The 20,919-nt window shown below is 44.3% G+C and overlaps 1 protein-coding gene across 1 annotated transcript; it reads right to left on the bottom strand.

Moving 5' to 3' along the window:
• Positions 1 to 310: 310 nt before the first annotated feature.
• LRRC74A (leucine rich repeat containing 74A) lies at positions 311 to 20,558 on the bottom strand (the record flags this gene model as incomplete). Its single annotated transcript, XM_009870235.1, has 14 exons — positions 20,441 to 20,558; positions 18,870 to 19,045; positions 18,133 to 18,240; positions 17,308 to 17,404; positions 16,845 to 16,894; positions 15,997 to 16,078; positions 14,240 to 14,325; positions 13,709 to 13,903; positions 11,985 to 12,080; positions 8,355 to 8,498; positions 7,080 to 7,187; positions 6,374 to 6,459; positions 5,078 to 5,144; positions 311 to 517 (listed from the first exon to the last, which is right to left on the bottom strand). Coding segments are annotated over exons 1-14 (1,620 nt in total), but the record flags the coding sequence as incomplete, so codon positions are not given.
• Between the last annotated feature and the right edge of the window lie 361 nt (positions 20,559 to 20,919).

Raw genomic sequence — 20,919 nt, 5'->3', positions numbered from 1 at the left:
CGTCTCCTGGGGGGTGGGTGGGTGTGTGCGTGCAGGAGTTTTTCCTGCCTTTCCCTCCATCCCAGGAATGTGCTGCGGAGCCACTTCTGAGACCGCAGCGCCCTCTGGTAGGTGGAGAGGGAGGAAGAGCAGGCAGAGGTGCAGCTCTGGGGTGGAGAGGCGAGTTTAGTGCTGCTGCTGCTCCTGCTGAGGCGTCGGTCCTCCTCGGACAGGTCCTTCCCTAGGGAACAGCCCAGGCGCGGTGCACGGACACGCGTGTGCGCTCACAGGGACTCCGGGGGCGGGCTGGCAGCCGTGCAGTCGGGTGTACCCCCGCGTAGGCTAACTGCTCGGACTTCTCAGCACATGTGCCGCCTTTAACTGGCTCCCCTACCAGCTCCACAAAGATGGAGTGAGGAGAAACCTCTGGCAAAGAGGACTGTTGAAATGGCTTGATCATGACTGGATCTGGTCTCAGTCCCTCACAGAGGGCCATATCCTGGAGATCCCCATCATATGGCCACTTTATCCTGTGACCCTAAATGCAAACACAGACCATCAGGGAATGCACGTACTCAGTTTCATGGCAAGAAGATCCTGCGAGAAAGGGCAGGACCTTGTTTCTTCATCCTGCTGTGACATGATCAGATACCCCCTTCCTGCGAGGCTGTGAAAGCTGGCGTATTTGTCCCATGAAAGATGCACGCCTGATAGTGTGTCATTGGAGGAACTAAGGTCCTTGTGAAGTGTCTGAGACACAGAAGACACCAGAGCAATCTGTGCAGCCTGTGATGTGTGTCTGGCTGCCATCTCAGCAGCCTGCAAGAAAGAGGGTGGCAAGGAATGAACTAGGTTGATTGCATTCTTCTGGTGGGCCAAATTCAGAATGCAATCCTTTGGCTGGGCTCTCCTCATAAAGAAACTGTGCAAGAGCTTCAGTATTGTTGATAGATGAGGAGTTCCCTACGTAAGAAGAAACGACTATAACAGACATTTTCAAGAACTGAGTTGTCCATTATGATCCTGACCTTTTCCAGTGTCTTGTAAAAAACATTCCCATCAGTCAGTTGACCTTAATCTGCTGCCTCATGCCGGAAAAATTAAATTTTGTCCTTGCAAACTCTTACTCCATCATCTCTTCATCTGTAGTGCTGCTGTGACAGATCCATGTGGGGTTCTACTGAGTGAATGAATGGACGGGGGGGTTAAGCATTTCGGCTGCACTGACTAGTACATTGTGCATGGCATGGTCCTAGTCCCACAATACTTGATTTCATGCATAGCTGCAGGATGTCCCTTTGAATAAAGTGTATATCCACTGATATACATGGAACACCTTTTGATATACTCATTATATGGAAGGGAGGCCACTGGAACAAAGAACTATTGATGCAAGTTTAAAAGATGAAGACTAGTATCAGTGTACCCATTTCAGCAGCCCGTGAGATTTCTTCTTTGAAAGTAAAGCCAAAAACCTTTAGGCCAGTTCAGCTAGACAGATCAAAGATCTTCAATGTGAACAGGCTGAGATAGTTTGGCATATAGCATTAGTCTTTATACTTGGAGATTTCCAGAGATTCTGACTGGTGATGTCTTTTTTAATGCAGTGATATGTTGTCCCAGGTGTTACGGTGGCGCCTAGGAAATCAGTTTGAACTGGGTCTCATTCTGCTGGATGAGATACACAACAAAAAGATGATTTCCCCTTCAAGACATCCAAAGGTTTGTCTAAACCAGCTAACACATTAAATACTCTGGTGTGCATGCTGTGTGTTTAAAATGCGAAACTTGAACAGTCTTATTTTCTTTTTAATATTGAAGAGACCTGACAATGTCACTCGGCTGTGACACTCTCACAAACCAAGGAAGATGCAGAGATTATGTTTAGCCAGCTTTCTGCACTGTCTAATTTTGTGCTGGCAGGCTGAATTCCTGAGGTATGTTAGATGAGTCTCAGAGCTGCCTTAATTTATGCTGGCCAAACCATTTCCTTCTGCGCCATTTCACAGGTGCAGGATCAGCAGAGCAATTCATGTTCCACTCCCCGACCGCCCCTGCTCAGTATCTACCACAGTTTATCCCTGAATTCCCAGCAAGGAGGCAAATGCTGCCACCAAGCTTAAAAAAGCTTTATTGTTCTGCAAGTGCTCAGAGAGACTCTGCAACAACACAAACTGCAACCACCTCCCTCCACGACACTGCTTGCATGTGAATTTGGAGAATTAAAATTTTCACTAGCACTCTGGTTTTTTGCTAGCATTTTAGTTGTATCAGGCCGTATAGTAGGACAGAAGGTTGCATCTAGTTCGTTCCCAGAGATCAAATCTCTTTTGATTTTGTGTTTAGCAAAGTAGATATTTTTTATTTATCAAGCCCTTCTGGAATGGAAATTTGGGCTCAAACTCTTCAGCTGAAAGAAACCATCCAGTCTCCCTGTAGGTTTTTCCTGGTGTAAAGGTGCGATCTAGCTGCCACATCAGTGTTGAGTCTGGCGTTTAATTGGACAGTCAAATAAATAAAAGCCACATCTGCCACAGGCCAGGTCTCTCTTTGATTATTATGTTTTCTTACAGAAGATTTTTGATGGCTGTTGCTAATTTGGAATCTTAGGGGTAATAATTGGACAGATCAATTTAGTTGGGCAGCCAATTCTGTGCAAACCTAAGCGGAATAGCAATGCATGACTAATACGTAACAGCACTCTGCTTGAGATAAAGATGCGTGTGTAACATGTGCAGCACAAACCCAAGTTACTGTGGGAAGGAAAGACAAAGGTATTTAACAGCATGTATGTGCTACTCCTCCATTCCAAAATGCACCCTTTCCTGCAGAACAAACCCAGTGCTGTAGGGACAGTGAAGCACAACTTTTGCTTTCTGCCATCAGAGATCTGCCCCAAGATCCCATTGTTCTCTCTTCTGCGTTTTCCAGTCTGGAAACAAGTGAGAAGCTTCTCACCCCTGATCTAGCTTAACTGACCATAGAGCATCTGCCTGCTGCTAAGCCAAGAGGCTCATTTCTGAGGAAGATCCGTGATGCTGTAAATCTTGTTTTCTGTCGGGTAACAATAGTTCTGGTCATGCCAAAAGCAGCCCAACTCTTTTTTGTACAAACATAAAATCATCAGGTGTTCCTGGTTCCCCAGCCTTAATTCTCAACCTGCGTATGTTGGTATTTACATTACATGCCTCTTAAGTTGAAAAAAAAATATTTGAAAAAGGATTTCTTAGGGCTGTAGGGAAGGGAGAAGCATAGATACTTTATACTGGCATAGCCAGGGGATGCAAGAGGTGCTAAAACAATCCTGCAGTGCTGAGACCTCTCTGTACGTGTTGCAAATGTGGGCCCACTAGCAAGGTCAGAGTTGCCACATGGGTGGGGACCAGTTGTCAGGTACCTCCAGTCCCTCAAGCCCCCCTGGCAGTAAGTCAGCACAAAACATACCACATCTGCTGCTCACCAGCCTCTGGAGAGGGACGGAAGCAGAATATCTTCCAGAAGTTAAAATGATGCTCCTGCTGGTAGCACTTTTGAGGGCAGAAGCAGGGCAGCCATTTTCAGCAGAGGCTCGGGGCGAAGCCAGTGGGTGCGGGAGGGTAGGGGAGGATGCAGATGGGTGCCCCCGCTGTCCCACCCAGTTGGCGCTGCGCTGACACTGAGGGGCTGGCACTAGCACGTGGTGGCCACCTCCAGGCCTTGGTGGCAGGGGTCTGGGATTAGTGGGTTCCTCTTATGGGTAAGGGAGCTCAAACTGCCAAGTGATGGGCATGGACTGCTCCCCTGGCCTTGCCAAGTCTTAGTTTTTGCTCTGCGTGTCTATGAAAACATACCTCAGTGCTTAGGAACGGTCAAGAAAAGCTAATTATATTTTAGGAATGATTAGGAAAAGAAGAGAAAACCCCACAGTTATACCTCTGCATGTGCAAACTACCCAACGTCGCAAATGCTCTCTGCAGCTCTGATTCTTTGTCTCAAACCCCACATATCCCATACGTGACCGGGGCACTGACTGCAATCATGAGTAAATTCTGGAAGAATCACAAGCATCGCAGGACACAGACCTGCTGGAGTAATGAGTTAAAGTCTACCGAAGCTGAGCAGTCATACAAACGCCATCATGTCAACAGTCATGCTGACCTCTGATGAGGTGCTGGAGCCACCTCGACTCTAATTCAAAAATTTTTTTCCATGTGGGAATTCTGCTGGGAAAGAGAGACTTACCAGATGGTGGTGAGCTGCTTCTTTTCCTTTCCACTGAAGGCTGGTCTTCCCAAAGTGGCCAACAATTCCCTGTTCCCCAGGGTTCTTGGTGTAAAATACATGTTGGCAGTTGCTCACATGGCAAAAAGTACTTCTTATGGATCTGCTTATCTATATATGCTTACATTTTCTGAATTCTAAATGTTAGTATACACACTATACTAATTTCTATATTCTAAATATTAGTGTATGCAAGGCTTTCATTCCTTCTTAAAAATTGTTGAACTTTTTAAAAATGTTTTTAAAAAAGGAGCTCAGTAGTCGAGCCATTTAAAATCTGTTATGGCTTCCATCCTTCTAGCATATTTTCCCCATGGAAATATTAAATAAAATTCCTATTACTCATAAATTTTTAAGCAGCGTGGTCTGTAGTTTCTCATAAATTTAACTTTTCTCATCTTGAAAAAGTCCCTGTGTCAGAACTGCTAAGTCTGGTAGGTGGTGTCCACAGGGCACTTGCTTCAGTCTTTGTCCATGTACTTTCCCTCAAGAAGGGATAGTAACAATATATGAATGTCTTAGTTTCCCCACTCCCACTTTTTGTTTCCACCTTTGCCAGTAAGTTCAGCATTGTCAGCTCTGTAGAGCAAGACAGATTTGGCAGCCAGGCCCAAAGGACCAATCTTTTTCTTAACCCGAAGGACCAGACCGTATAGGGACCTGCAGTGTAGTGGAACATCAACTTTATTTCTGCATTTAATAACTTATAACTATTAGAGCTCCCCAGGGAGGGCCTCCCCAAGCCCAGGGCCGCTCTGAGCTTTCTTCCAGTGTTTCTCATACAATCCTTCATTGTCTGACCTGCCTTCTTGCTTCATTTTTGTGGCTCTTTCTTCTCTTCCTCCTCTTCCTCCTTCATTTCCCCTTCCACAGGATTCTGTGCCGGCTTCTTCTCTTTTAAGTGACTGATTGAAAAGTAGGAGGTGAACCAGTTTGAATCTAGTAAAATGAACCTTTCCCTGTCAGGTATCTTAAAGCTGCTGGGAGGACTTTGAGGAAACAGCCCGAGGTGGGAATAGTAAGGACAGCACTCTTGTCTATATGCTACAGTGCTAAAATGCATTAAGAAACTAGATAAGGAGTAGATATCTCTATTTATTTTTCTCCACATATCAACTCAGCCGTGTTAATGGCACCAAATGAAGTCTTGGCAGGTCACTGAGTTTCAGCAGTTCCTAATCCGCTTATTACTTAACTGCATTTTGGTAATTTGTGCCTAAAGTACTTGGGAACCCCCTCATAACCTCTGATTCAAGATTGATCAGACTAAGGTCTAGTATGGATGCTTTTATTATGGCAACAATGTATGTGAAGACTAGACCTAACAAAGTAATTTGCTTCTCTTTAAAAACATTGAGAGGCTACAAGGGGAAGAGATTTGCAAACCGACCCATTGCTTCTGGCTTTAAAACTAGACTACAGCATGTATTTATACCCATCAGTGTGTGCTGAGGGATGGGAATATTTGGGCATAATTAATAGGGTTTTCAGCTGATGAGTCACATGTCAGAACTGACTGAAAATCTAGGGGGAATTTTGGGTCCAATGACAAGCAGTTTAGCCTGCAGCAACTGACAACCTCTGAGGAGTTTGCTGCTGACTGCTCAGGCTCTCAGAACTTGGACATGATTGCTACAGGCACTAAGGAAGAGGCACTTTCAAGAGAATGGGAAGTTCTATAGTTGAAGGCGGGTTTCCAGGGAAAACTAGGTCTCCTAAGAAGAAGGATCAGAGAGAAGGAAAAAAACTGAGAAGCCCTGAGGATGGAGGAAAAGGTCTGAAGGCTGTCTTGGCAAATCTTACCCTGGCTTCAGAGGGAGGACAGTGATTAGCTGAAGCTTCTCACATAGTCTTATGAGAATGAATGAAAACGTCATTTAGCTCTGACTTCCTTGCACTCTCACAGTAAGTTTATCAAACAGAAAAATAAGATTGACTTCTAATTTGACTCAACTGAGCTTCTAAGCATACAAGGTAATTTTTCATCTACCTTTTGCTCAGCTATGTAATGGACTGGCCAAAAACATATGTTCCTTCACCTCCTAAGGTGAATAAGGTTATGTTTATTTGGTGCTGAGCCAAATGAAAAAAAAAGACAGACAAGCCAGGACAGTAAGTGGAGTCACTCACTCACCTATAGTCGACAAACCCTGTCTGATTCCGGTCGAGCTTGCGCACTAGTTCCCCAATTTGCTTTCGATCCAGGGGGATGTTTAATTGCTAAAAAGAACAGAAACATGCTAGCAAACCTGGATATCTTTTAACAGAAAAATCCTCCATATCACACTGGGGCCTGGCCATGTTTTAATAGGTGAGCAGATGGCCTGGTGCATGGAAGAAGGGGTGGAAAAAATCGACAGTGGTGGTGGCAAGGCAATTTCACTCTTTTAGGATTAAAGTAAGGAGGTTTTGGCATTTTTTGTAAAAGAGCATCATGGCTGGCTGGCCATTGCTGCTGATCCCAAGCACCATGGTGGTTTTGGCAGGAAGAGAACTGTCTACTCAGTGTGTAGAGGCAAGGGTTTAAATGACTGTTCTTCACTTTCCCCATAGCAGTAAGACATAAGTATCTGTCAAGTTCCTGTACATCCTATACAAAGAGGGCACCTCTGGGATACTCTCAATCTGATTCATTATCACTAATACCATCTGCAGATTTACTGGATGTCATAGTATTTCTGTTGCTCTCATTCAGGGCTCGACTTTTGTGCTAGGTGAATTTAGGCTTTTAGCCTGAAGACTGTCACCAGCAAGGCTGGCTGGTGACTGTGCTGCAGCAGAGAGGTTTCCTAGAGCCTCCCTACCAGGAGAGCATCCTGGCCATGCTTTCAGAGGCACACCTGCATCATGGCTCTCCGGAAGGCTGCCACAGGGATCTTCATGTTTCCATCCTTGTCAATATTCCTGAAAAAGTCCCAGAGTTGTAGGTTGCTCTCTCTCAAATAGTTCTAAGAGAAGCAGAGAGAAAATAGGGGCATAACCATGAAACAGCCAGTGATGCCTGCCTCCAGCTCTCCCCTGACAAATCTTCCATTTGTCACACTGCCTTTACTTAGCCCATCACTGAGATATATGAGTCCTTAACTCCTTGTGCAGCCACCCTACTGTCAGAACAAAATCCTTTGGTTCAGGTTAATCCCATTCTTCTCAGTTATACCTCTAAAGTAGGGAGAACCCTGGCTTGAAACGAGACTCAGTAGTAAACCTTTTTCTTCTGATAATTGCGTATTATTTGGTCCTCATCCCAGCAGCCACTGCTTGCCTGGGATGTCTAATCCAGAGGCGATTCTCTCCCTCAGATCTCTGATCACTTTAGTTGCTCTTCTCTGGATTCCTGCCTATTTGAATGAGGACACATCTGAGTCGCATAATGGCTGTTAAAAACTGCAAAGTGTGCTAGTGTGAGCATCACTAGCTGTCTTCACAGCAGCACTGTTTGATATGACCTAACAGCCCAAGCTTTTGCGGAAGTTCATCTGAATCCATATCTACAGCAAAGGCTCACCCAATTAGCCGAAAATTTGCACAGCAGCTAAGAAACACAGCGAAGCTGGTAGTGCAAAAGTGTTATTTTACTCAGCAATGCTCGAGTTTGCGTTGCTTTCCAGCAAGGTGGACAGCACCATCTGCTGCTCTTCATAGAAATTACAGACCTTGAAAAGCTGAGTAATTTCCATTTAGAACAGTATCTGCTTGTAAAACCATATTCTGCTTTTATGAAGCACATTAATTTTGATGCTGAAGCATTACTGTGTGCACAACTGTGTATGAAAGTGAGCTTGTGGGCTTGTGCCAAGGATGGAGACTGATTTGGTTCAGACTTGTAATTAATCAGTTTGTTTTACACAGTGAGCAAACACCTATTTAAATTCTTAAACCTCCCTCCCAGTGCTCTCATATCCCAAGGCATTAGTTTTCTGAAAATTAAAGGATTTGCTTAGTCCATCTGTGTAGACTGAGATATGCAAACATTGTGATAGTCTTTATGAATATACTTTTCTGGCTGAATTTCCCACTTGGCAGAAAGGTTACTTCTTCCAGTCTCCATCCCTCCAAGTGTGTGGAGCATGGACACTGTGCACAGGGGAGCTATGGGCCCAAATTCCATAGTTCACCTGAATCACTTTCATGGGATTTGGATGTTGTTTGGGAATCTTGGTGATATAGCCTTCGACCGCACCATGGATGACATCTAGCTCAGGACGCATTTTACACACCGAATCCAGCAGCTTGACGAAAGTTTCATTCACCACCACATTCTGATACATAGGAGGAAGGAAAGTGCAGTCAGTGTGAATACACAAAGAACAACAAAGACTTGACTGTATGCACAGATCCATCTAAAGTCAACATCAGCCATTCTCTCCTATCTCTGCTCTTCACTTCCAGGAGTCTCATGGAAACCTGACCCTAAATAGATGTACTTTTTTTCTCTTTTCCCATGCCTGAGACAGAAGAGGGTCTACCAATTTATGTGGCAATTAACTTAATGCAAGATAGATGTTCATCAGGTAAATACCTACACCAAAGACCTCTTAGATTAGATGATTCAAGTGACTCATATTCATCCCTGAGAGTTTGGTTAAGATTCAGACTGCAAGTTGAACAGTTAGTGGCCACAATGTAAATAAACGAACAAACAAACAAACAAATAAATAATGTCATCCAAGGCCTAAAAGCATTGCTTTCTCCAGCAATTTAGCTTTATAGCCCAGACAAGGAAGATGCACCTATCCTGGGAAGGGTCCAGGTGTCTCTGAATGAAAAGAACTTTTGGTAACCCTAACTGGAAGCTCTGGTCAGCAGTACAAGACCTGACATTTGTATTTTCCAAAAAATTTCAAATAGGATAGTGACAGCTAAGCATTTCAGAACTCACACTGTGAGGTTTCTAGTTTAGCAGTTACAGAATGCGCAGCAGCACAGTGTCCTAATTTAGGGTTCTGGGATACTAGAGAGGAAGCTACCAATGGAAATGTTACTGATATCACTGTAATTTATTCTTCTAAATCTAAGCATGACAAATTTCCTTTTGCCTTGACTCATCTTTTAAAAACATGGCTATGATTTTGTTCATACCCATGATGATAGGGGAATTGTTCATGTATTATGTTAGTTTTATACTTAACTGTTGTAAATTTCAAAGCAGTCCAGGAAATTCACAAAAGCTTCTGTTTTTTGTTATTGTTCCCAAAGCATCGAGCACAGTATTTTTCCCCCAACTTTATTTACAAAGTCTCCCAATGCATTCTTATAGATTATTTTTAGAAGCTCAAGATCCATCTAGAAGTTTACTGTGCAGTGAGCTTTTGACTGTTAGTACTGGAAAACAGTTTTGAACGAGTCTGGGTCTGGCTGGGCTTACTGGCTTTCACTCAGCACCAGCGATTTTACGGGTGCTTAGTGACACTCTGAAGAAGTCCTTCCGACATCCTCGCACTGTGCACACTAGCAGAACGTCCTGCTCCTGGGAATACAGCACGGGAGAGCCCGAGCTGGCTCTGCAGGCTGCCAGCTCTCTCCAAGGCTTGCCAGTCTTGGCCTGACCCCATGAGAAAGCCAGTGGCCTCCCGGCGCAGCCTCCCAAGCTGTCTGGCCAAAGTGCTGTGCCTGGCCTAACAACCAGTGGCTGGAGGGAACCAGCTGGTGCGCTTCTGCGTCTGTGACGCAGTCAGTCCACCGTTCAGAAAAACAACACGTGGACAGCTGAAATGTGACAGTGCTTTCTTTTGTACTGGTGAAGACAGACATGTGCTGGCTCTTTTGATTCATGACTTCTCTAAAATGTTTGGCAGTATCTGCAGGTTGGAACCCTAGAAAGAGCAGATTATGAAAAGAATGTGGGGAACAATCAGGCTTAGAAATGTTGTCAGAAGCAATAAACTGTTTTTAAAAAATGTGCCTTTATATTGCTTTGCCTTTGCTAGTGCTGTCAAACCCATGTGAAGGTTGCTAGATAAGATCCTTATTCAAAATTCCTTTTACACACTAATTACTCATTTTTTAAAAGTCAAGATGAGCATTTATCACTGTGAAAAGGGATGGAAGAGGCTTTTATTTGTATCTTCCATTAAGTTCCCTAGTAAAGATTAAAACCTTTACTAATTTCTTAAAGGTTTAAGATGGCATAAGATCTCTGGAGCAGTATATTTGCAAATACTCTGAGTTGAAATGCAAGACTCCCTACATCACAGGTGGAATGAAGTCTGTCAGACAGATTACATGTTTGCCTACAAGCATTTGGATGGGCTACTGAAATGTCATTGTAAATTTATGCCATTGATCATTTATCTTGTGAAATGCCAGGTAATTTAAACTCTTTGAAGAGCAAGGTGAAGAGAGCATCTGTTAACCCTAAACCACAGAAATTCATAGTGAGATTTAGGTTGGATTGAAGATGATTAATGTTAATTCACTCCTTGCCTCAAAATTTCTAGAGTGCCTCCTTTTAAATAAATGTATTTCAACAATGTCATTAATTTCTCAGAATTTAGCTAAAACACATTGCTCTTTCCAATGTTATGAATTTATTAGGTTATTAGTAATAAAACTAGCAGAACTACATACACTGTACTGAAGTTCTTTACCCCCACATAGCCTGTTTCAGTTTTCCTTTGCAGAATAAGGCCTGACTCCTTGTAGACTTGGCAAATAATTCTCTTTGATCTTAATTTATGCTGGAAAAGTTATCTTCTCTAGAGGAATGCCTGTTTTTCAGATGATCTGCGTTGAAAGCCCTTGATACTCTCAGGAAAGACCATAGATGAATATTATTTATTCAGCTTTGATTTAGTTTCTTTCTTTAATACAGTAACCACAGGACAAAGATGCACATACAAGTGTAACGACCTATTATGTGTGTCTCCAAGACTGCCAATAAACTTCTTTTTTAGCTTATTTCAAGTGTGAGCATATTATTTATGTTCCAATTCCCAAACATAATCTTCATGAAAATGCTCCTTCCTTTAATCACAGTGCTCCCAAAGATGGATGGATGATCCTGAGGCCCTTGAAATCTTCTTTAAGTGCTCCCATGAAGCACCAATGCATGGATGGAAGGGCCAGGAGCAGACTGATGCGTGCCCAGCTCTCTCCTCAGTGTTGGTCTGCAATGCAACCTTTGCCTTCACTCAGGAGCTCAGAAGCATTTCTGGGTCTCCCATTTTAGAAGCAGCACATGAGGTTACAACAGTATGTGTCATGCTTATGACTTGCTATAGAGTAACATACTAAGATTTTGCCTCTTTGATTTTTTTTCCTTCCACACCAGCCTTTTAATGTGGTTTTTTTGTTTTTTTTTTTACATAAAACTGCTTTACTTTCAACGCCTTGAAGCATCCATCTTCCTCTATTTCTCATACATACTGACAGGGTATCTAAGCACTTCACAGTATGTAGCATCTTCAGCTACCCTGGGGGGAGACAGCTCAGGGGATGAAGAAAATTCATCCTCTAGTGGGAATTCACTCCTTGTTCTTGTTCTGCTATTGCAAAACGGAAGAGAGGGAAATGTGGTGATACTATAGGCATCTCTCTCCAGAGCTAGACCGAAAAAGCCCTATAATTTCCACATGGCTTCTAGAAGGGCTGTCAGATAGTAGTCTCTTTTTATTAATAGCTGTGCATAAATGAAACAAACGGCAAGTCTCAAAACAGTTTTGGAAGGGGGCAGCTCTGTGATCAACCTGCTTCCTAAAAATGTATAGTGTGTGGTCCTGGAAGCTTTCCAGAACATAAGCTCTTACTGAGATGTTGATCTCCTCCATCATGGATTTGGGATTCTTTTTGACAGACATGACTAGTTCAGTAGCACCTTCCACTGTCAGGGGATTACCAGCCATCTGTGGAAGAAGAGACATAGATCGGGATATAGTGAGAATGAAGACTTCATGCCAGGCAGAAGGCATGCTGTAACCTCAAGGATGACCTTTTCCTCCCATTCTCTAGCATGGCTGCAGAATAACTGTGGTCCCTTTCGATGGGTTTGTCTATTATCTCACCATCTCTTGTCTCTGTCCCAAAAACTCTGCAATGTAGCTTCCCAGTGGGGTTGTCTTCTCAGCCTCTTTCCGTCTCCCTGTGTGAAATTCTACCTATCAGGTCCCTGACATCTGTCACGCAGGAGTATGCGATGTGGAGCATGTTCAGTCATGCGATGGGCAGAGGCTGAGGCAGTGGGCTGCATTTGGAAGTGTGCTTGCTAGTAGGGTCCCTCTGATGGGCGTGTGCCCCTTGGGATATTTCCCATACCCTTTGTTCGTCTTGACAGCACAGCAGATCAGAGCTCAGGCTGATGAGCTGCCTCTGGCCTACAAGGTCTTGCTATCAGATGTTATGGGGTTGGCATTGCTGTGTGCATCTCTTAGAGTGTGAACATCACCTTCCCCCCTCCTTGGACTTGATGTGCAGTTCCCACTATTTGGCAGAAAACTTTATTGGTTAACATTGGCCAGCAGAAGACATGTCCTCCTTTAAGCCCTTTGTGTCATCAGCTTCTAAGACAATCTACGATCTGTGCAGCTACACAGACAGAGAAATGCCTTGGTGTGAGCTGGTGATGTTACTTCAAGCCAGGCAAACACACGCAATCTGAAACAGCAGTCCCAAAGACTGGTGTGGTTGCAGCGATTTACAAGGGCAGGGGTGTCCAAAGACAGGCCTGCAGGAACAGCTTTAAAGATGCCCTTCAACCACCACACTGCCATTTGCAGGCTGTCAGGATGGTGGTTAGATCTAGCTGAGAATGCAGCTTGTAAGCAAACTGACATTTCTGAGCTGAATTCCTAGAGAATGATCTTCGATTGAGAAGATATTATAGCTTTCAGCCCTATCCTCCGAAGGCAGTTTGGCTGGTCATTCAGCTTTGACCTTTTCAGGATCATTGATCCCTAGCTTACTAGAAGACGGTTTTGGCTTTCTTTTTCCGGGACTTGATAATACTCTTCTCCTTTAGGTAGTGCTGTGGCATTTTGCTGATGTGGCAATGACAGTTTATCCTGTGTTTGAATAAATTTCTAGCATATCATTAGCACACTGAGAAAGGCACAGTCTTGCCCACCTGCAAACCTCAGTGTGAACCTTTGCCTTAGCTTGAAATGCTATTATGTGTACATGTGTACCTTCACAGCTACATTTTATGCATATGGGCAGACCTGTTGAATGTCTAAGCTCTACACTAGACATGTTGAATACCTAGGTTGAGACTAGACATAACAGAAATCAACCACTTTGGGGTGATAATGGGTGTGGGGTTATGCCATGCCAGGCCCTGGTGCATTTTTTGAGGGAACAATGCAGTTTAGTTGCACTGAAAGAAATCAATGGGATGAAATTTCCTTGTGCTCTGCTCACCTTCAACCCATTTCCTCCAGTTTTAGCGCAGACAGCTCACCTGTCTTCTGTCCCTCCTGATGCAGATCTTTCTACTCCCTCTGTTTATTCCTCCAACCCTGCCTAGGCTTTATTTTACCTTCAAGATACTGAGTTTTCCATTGAGTTCAAGGCCTCTGCAGAGCTTCTTGGCTCCCTCATTGTTGATCTGGTTGTTGCTGATGTCGAGGTGAACCAGCACATTATTGACTTTGAGAGCTTCTCCTAGGGCCATTGCTCCATCATTGCCAATGCCATTCCAAGAAAGGTTGAGCATTTTCAGTGCATCATTGCGCTCCAGGGAGAGAAGAGGGATCTTAGTTACTGCTTCTGTACCACTCTACCCTTTCTCACCTGACTGAAACAGGAGCATCCCTCAAGTCACACCCAAGCACCCCCAGTGAATCCAGCCTCTCTGCAATGTCACCCAGAGTCTCTCTACCCATGTTAGTCACCAGATGTACTCGATGCTTTACCCTTTCTCCTGGTGCTGGCTGCCACTGTCAGTAGAATGAGCCTTGCTAGAGTTACTGAATCCTACTGAAACCTCAAGGGTGTGAGTTCCCAGTGTTTCAGCCAGCTCCTGATAATAATCACTGTGAAGGGTATCACAAAACAGGGGTGTTCCTACCCTGAGACCTGTGCCCAGTGCCACTGTCCCCTTTGTCCTCAGGTAGTTCCAGCTCAGGTCCAAAATCTCCAGTTTTGTGTTGCTGGCTAGGAGACAGAAACTGAAATGTTAGCTCATGAAAAGTGGTCTAGACACAGCTGCTGACCTACTTAGGGACTAAGAGAAAGTTTGCTGGGGGTTCAGCAACAGTCTTCACTAATTGCAGTAGGAGGAACCTGTACCTACAGTCTTTGGTGTCCAGAGCACCCAAAGAACAGAAAATGGGCTGTTGGTTACAAGTAGAAAGGGAAAACACTTTTTTTCCTGGCATATTCAAAGAATAAGTTGTGAAGAAGGAATGTAGAGAAGGGAGGATTTCTTATATTAATAGACACTGTCTGTTTTTCTCACTGTGAAAAATGACTGGATTCTCCTTTCCACATCTAAAATATCAAGACTGACTCTGTGTATGTTTGAGTAGCAGAGGAGAGGAATTCAGATTTGTATGGTAGCTGTGCCCAGCTGTATGCGTGCCAGTGCCAATTCACATGCACAGCACACCTCATGGTGTAAGTTCTACTTAGAGCTGGGTATGTGTGAATTCATTTATGTCTACTGTGACACTGGGAGGGGTAGGACTTGCTGCCAACACTTGCTCTCATTCTCAGAGAGAATTTCTCATCCAGATTTTCCATGGATGGGAGGTTGGATGGAGGCAGATGGTGAGTTTAGCTGACTTAAAAATATTCCTTTAAGAAACAAAACAGAAATGTAACAGATTCTGCAGTAATCTCTGCTGCTCCTGCCTCAAGTGAGCTAGAAGGAGAGAAGAGCTGTAAGACCTTTAATTTTGGAGATGCATTTTTCTGGGCTAGGAAAGTCACAAGTTTTAGTGCTTATCTCTGCATTGCCTGCAGGGTCATTAGCGGCAGTGGCACAGGGCCTTGTCCTTCCTGCAGTTTTAATTGATTCATCTTTTAAAGACATATGGTGTAACTAGAAAGAGATACATATCAGGGGAAATACTGAACCTCGAGAAGGAAAGCGTTGATTAGACTGAAGGCATTGTGTTACTGAAATGCTCAAGGAACACTGGATGCTTATAGCACGTGCTTGTGGCTGTTATGGTAGCAGACGTGCTGGACATCTGAGGGAAAAAGAGCCTTCAGATATTCATGCAAGTCTTTCTCAGTGCACTAATAGCACCTGAAATTACTGACAGACTGGAACTGTTTTGTTTGCTTTCCCTCTCCAGGACTGCTAGAACACTCTGGATTTCACTTTGTCTGAACAGATAAATTAGGCATCTTAATTTTATTTTTCTCTAATCTTTTTTCCCTGCTGCTTGCTGTGCAATGGCTCAAACCACTGGGGTTTGAGCTTCTTAAGGAAAATTGAATTCACTCCTGAACTTTGTAATCAAAGGCTTAAAACAAACAACAGGTCTGATACTATTAGATTTCAGTAAAATGCAATCTTCTGCTTTATACTCCCTGAGGGACTTGTCTTTCAGCTCCCTTCGCCATGACACAGACTGCTGTGTTACTGTCGTTTTGTATTCTATGCATTAGTCATAACTGCTAGAGTCACCTGTGATGGTGAGGGTGAGCCTGTGGACCAGGCGGGAAGCTCTAAATCTGGGCACCCTGTCTTTTGTACTACCCACCAGGCCACGAGCCATTTTTGCTGGAGAAGGACATACATATTTACTGTGCTGACACAATCAAGTGCCCCAGTGCCTGTGCTCTTGGCTTTGTGGGAGTAATAAATTAAGTTACCGAGCATCTGTCCCAGAAACTGTCCTCCCTTCTCAGAGAACTCATTGTGGCTGAGGTCCAGCTCCTTCACTAGGCAATTTTCCTGCAGAGAGACAAATATGCAGACACAATGAGATCTTCCAGCCAGCTGCCATGCTAAGGCCCCCACATGAGGATGAAGTGGAGGGATATCAGACACGCTGAAATCTTCAGTGCATGAGAGATCATCAGCACGGAGATCATGGCACTGTGTGTCCCCAGACAAAGTTTTGTCAGGCATATAACATCACGGTGATTATCTTCCCAAAATAGCAAAAGCAATGGGACTTTGTGTTGTGCAAACTTCCCTCACATAGCTCATGTCTGGCCTGCAACACATCCTGCAATTCTGTTCCTGCCCCTGTTTCACTCCCACCATTGTATCCTGACCAGGAGCACATTTTGGTATCAGGTCAAGGCTTTGCTTCAGGGCAGCTTCCGGTGGTGAGACAGGAACTAACCAGAGAAGTTAGACGTCTTATTTTTGCTGGAGAGTTGCAAAATGGTATAGAGTTGGGTTACTTATGCCTCTTGAAAAATTTTTGTTGCCCAGATGTTGTTCTATTTTTCTGTTACACAGTCCTGAAGGTTTGTTACTCAGTCAGATTCACATGACCGTTCTGAGAAAATGTTAATGCAGTCCATCGTGCTCTGTCTACTTCCAGCCTCTCTCGTTTTTGAAGTACGCAAGAGGCACTTAGCAGAATTATGCCAGGAAATCATATGGGCATTGCCAAGTGAAATGAGGCTGAGTGAGTAGAAGTTTCAAGATAAGGAGAGTCTGTCACACAGCCAGGCCTGCAAATGACCTTGGATTTCAGGTAACTCACCATTAATGCCTCAGCAAGGTATGGTGCAATCTCCTCTCCCAAGTCATTTCCTGGGGAAGAGAAGTATGTTAACAGTGCACTGGTCTCTCCCTTGGTGCTGGGCAGGGGTCTGCAGGAAGCCGTGCTTTAGGTGGAACCTTAAGTTAATCATGGCCCGTATCTGGCCCTAAGAAGTTAGTCACTATTCCACTTTGCGCCATAGAGTAGAATTACTCCAAAACGTGGGAGACACTCCATCAGTTATCTAAGTTTCTCGTAAGGGAGTGGTTTTCAGAGGTGCTTTTTAGGCTAAATATTTAAGCACATCAGTGTAAATCTAGATTTTTACTGTTATTCTGGGTTCCCATCAGGGACATAGTTGAGAGATTGGTATTGCCCATAGTCTGGCTAAGCTTCTCAGGATGAGAGACCGGAATAACACGTAATATTCATTGCCACCACTATTTGGGTGCATACAGCCCACCTGAGAGCTGAAGAGCATAGAGGTAGGACAAGTTATCCAAAAGCAAACTGGCAATGGCTTCAGCTCCTGCCGTGCCTATGTGGTTGTTGGAGAGGTTCTAGAAGGAAAGAAGAGAGGATTAGAAGGACGACCCCAAAGAACGAATTAGCTTTACTGTCTTCTTAATGCCCAAGATACCAAGGGAATAATGCAAGACAAGCAATATGAGAAATGTCAGCAGGACAGAAACTAACACGTGAATTATAGGTATGTTTAACTCTGTATCCTTCCTCACAGGAATAATGCCCTAGAGCCATCAGTTTCACATGGGCCTTTCCCTTCAGTGAACCAAGAGGCATTTGGCCAAGAATCTTTTCTTCTAGTGTAACACAGATTGCATTGCCTATCAAAATGCCTTTTGTATACCCCAATTTCAGACTGAAGGAACATTCCTACCAGTTCATATCTGAAAGTTCTGCATTATTCCCTTAATCTATTTAGAAAAATTTCCCCATATGATATTGGAGAATGAAAGTTCCCAACCAAAAAATTTTTTCCGTTGGTTAAGCATGAACTAGAAAGTTTTAGTTATGGTAATTATCATCACATCTGCTAATGAAGAGAACAGTTCCAGGCTTACCAGACTGCCAGCACACACACACTTCTGCTTTTCAGAAGCTTGTACTTATTAAAAGTAGAGCAGCACAAAATATCGTGACTTTCAGAATGTAAATATTTTTGCATGGGAACAACAGTTAAAATCGTAATGGAATGAATTGGTTTTCTTTCAGGTTATTGAACTCAATAAGCAATAATTTTGGCTACAAACTACATGAGATTTGGTACCAGTTTTTGAAGGGAGGAATTCTCTCGTAGCATCTCTGCTATGGATATAGCTCCTTCGGCCAGAATGCAGTTGTCTTCCAACTCTAGATGGGTGACAGTCGAAATGGACTGCGAAGACACAAAGGTAAACAGAGACACACAAAAACTGCGGAAAAGTTAAAGAGGAGGATAGTTCCCTTAGCTGAAAAGATGCTGGACATTTCCTCCAAACTTCAGAAGGTATTGCAGGTCTTGAACAGGACAGTGATCAGGCGATGTGACAGAGCCATGGCAATGGAAATTGGTGTAAAAAGGAGATGATTTTTTTCTGGAGAGGTTTTGCATGGGTAGGACTTTTCATTGCTTTCTGCCAGCCTGGACACCCAGGTTCAGATCCAAGCTCCAATATGGGCATCTTGGGCCTGTCCATTGGTGAGTGTTGCACATCCCTACGCAGGACCCAGAGCGGGGGATACCAGTCCCTCCAGCCCTACCTTTGTGCCTGCAGGGGTTAGGACAACTGGGGACTTGTGTGCCATGGAAGAGCATCAGGTTGTTCTTGGGGGTAACTCCAGCAATGGCCAGCAGTTGCCACACAGGAGTTTCCTGTGCAGGGGATTAGAAACATTAGGGATGCTCAGAGCTCCTCTGGGGAAGATACATGACTTCTTCTTCCACACTGTATTTCCAGGCTTGGGAGAGGCCTAAAATGCCTATTGCTCTGGAGAATGGTGGTCCCTCTCTTCCTGGGTACTCACCACCAAAGCAACAGCAATGGCTTTGACACCTTTGGGTCCTAGACCATGGTGGTTCAGGTTTATGTAGGGCTTAGCCAGGTTCTGAATGAAGTGTGAGACAGGCACCACCTCCAGCAGCTTGCATGCTTCCAAGTACAATTCTGTGTCTGTAATGCCCTTAAAGGTCTTCTCAGGATCTACAGAGAAAAAATGTAGTGATGAGTGGTGCATTCAGTGTCGTCCTTCCTCTTTTCAATAAATTAAATACTCTTACTAGGTAACACTATGCAACAACAGTAGCGTTTTACCCTTAAAGGGTTATTATCCCCTGGTTATCCCCATCTGTTTATCCCAGACCTCCATGAGTTAATGTATCCTCCTTGCTTCTCCATTTGGCATCCAGTGACTTGCTGCAGCTTCTCACTAGTCTGCAATGCAACTAAATCTTTCTTGGTGTAATTGGGAATTCTTGACATCAGGCAAAAACATTTTCATATCTTTTATTTTTTTAAATCTTAATTGAAGCATGCAGCTGATATTGCCAGCAGAGGTAGGGCAACTCAGAACATTTTGGCTTACAACCAGCAGAAAGAATCCCAGCATTCTCATCTTGGCCATTTGGTGTTGTTGACACAGCTGCAGTGAGATATACCAGTGCAGCTGGTGGCTGTATTTCCACCCAAACCTGTCATTTGGAATTCCTTCAGCAAATCCCATACTTAGAGCTCATATTTCTCCATGTTGTTATATGTATTCAATGATCTGACCTCAAGACAAACTCCCCTCTCATCAGAGCCATTTTCCAGTTCAGTCTGAGGCCTCCAACAAAACAGTCTTTTATTCTTGCCTTCTTATGGTTTTTGATTTTCCTTCCATTTATAACAAGTTAAGAAGTTCTCATCCTAAATTATGGACAAATCCTACCATTACAAAACTGAGTGCAAGATATGTTTGGCCAGAGTACTGACTTCACTAGGCAGAAGATAAGAGGAGAGCCCCCAGGACAGTTGTGGCAAACCTATGGTATGCAGACCACAACTGCCATGCTGTGTTTGAGCAGAAGCACACGAAGATGCTGCCTGGAGAGGTTGTGGAGTCTCTTTCTCTGAGACATTCAAAACCTGCCTGGACGTGTTCCTGTGTGACCTACTGTAGGTGATCCTGCTTTGGCAGAGGGGTTGGACTACAAGATCTTTGGAGGTCCCTTCCAACACCTAAGATTCTGTAATTCTGTGTGATTCTGTGAAAGAGGGCCTCGGTCCCATCCCTGGTTTCAGCTAGCTGCTCCTGCTGCCCAGGCAGCGGGCTGGTCTGGTAGTGTTGGTTATTAAGGACTAGAGGAGAGAAGATGGAACAAAGGAGCAGCCATGGTGTATAGAAAGCAGTTGAAGGAAGATGCCTGGCATCAAAGGAAGAGCTCTTAGAGGGAAATTCATATCTCCCCACCTTTATCAGTTGCCAGATTACATGTCTTGTCAGGACCCTGGCAGGATTGTGTCCTTGGTCTCCATTTCAGATACATACCAGTTGGTAAGTACAGCTCTGATTGTAAGGGAGAGGCTAGTGAGGGCAGATGGTCAGAAAACATTCACCTTCAACCTCTAGGTCAGTGTCAGAGCCTTGTGTGGCCTTCTCTGCTGAGGTGTCAGCCAGTGATGCACGCTCTGGAGACTCACTGATTTTGGACATCTCTTCATTCTGGTCTGCCATGAAACCAAATAGATTCATTTGATTAACACAAGCCCCGGGAGAGATGTGCCTTCCTGGATGTGACAGACCTCCCAGTGAAGCCCACGTTCCTCCTCAGCACTCTGCGGATGTGCTCCTTCCCCAGCGCCGCTTTGTGCCCACCTCTCCCTGTGCATTGTATGTATGCGGTGCTGGCCCTGGCGTGGGGCTGCAGATCTGCAGACTGGCTGTGGCTTGGCAGCTTTTGGAAAGACCCTTCCTCAAATTCTGCAGTCCATGTGTAGGGGCCTCACAGACCTCTCCTGCATTAGTCTTTGTTCCCTCATGGGCTGCCTTTCTCCTCTTTCTCAATTTCTGAGCCCCCCAGGCAAAGCAAATTTCC

The sequence above is a fragment of the Apaloderma vittatum genome, unplaced genomic scaffold (assembly GCF_000703405.1).
Source record: "Apaloderma vittatum isolate BGI_N311 unplaced genomic scaffold, ASM70340v1 scaffold42915, whole genome shotgun sequence".
Taxonomy (NCBI): Eukaryota; Metazoa; Chordata; class Aves; order Trogoniformes; family Trogonidae; genus Apaloderma; species Apaloderma vittatum.
The sequence above is the reverse complement of the archived record's forward strand: the minus strand, read 5'-3'. Positions and strand labels throughout refer to the sequence as shown.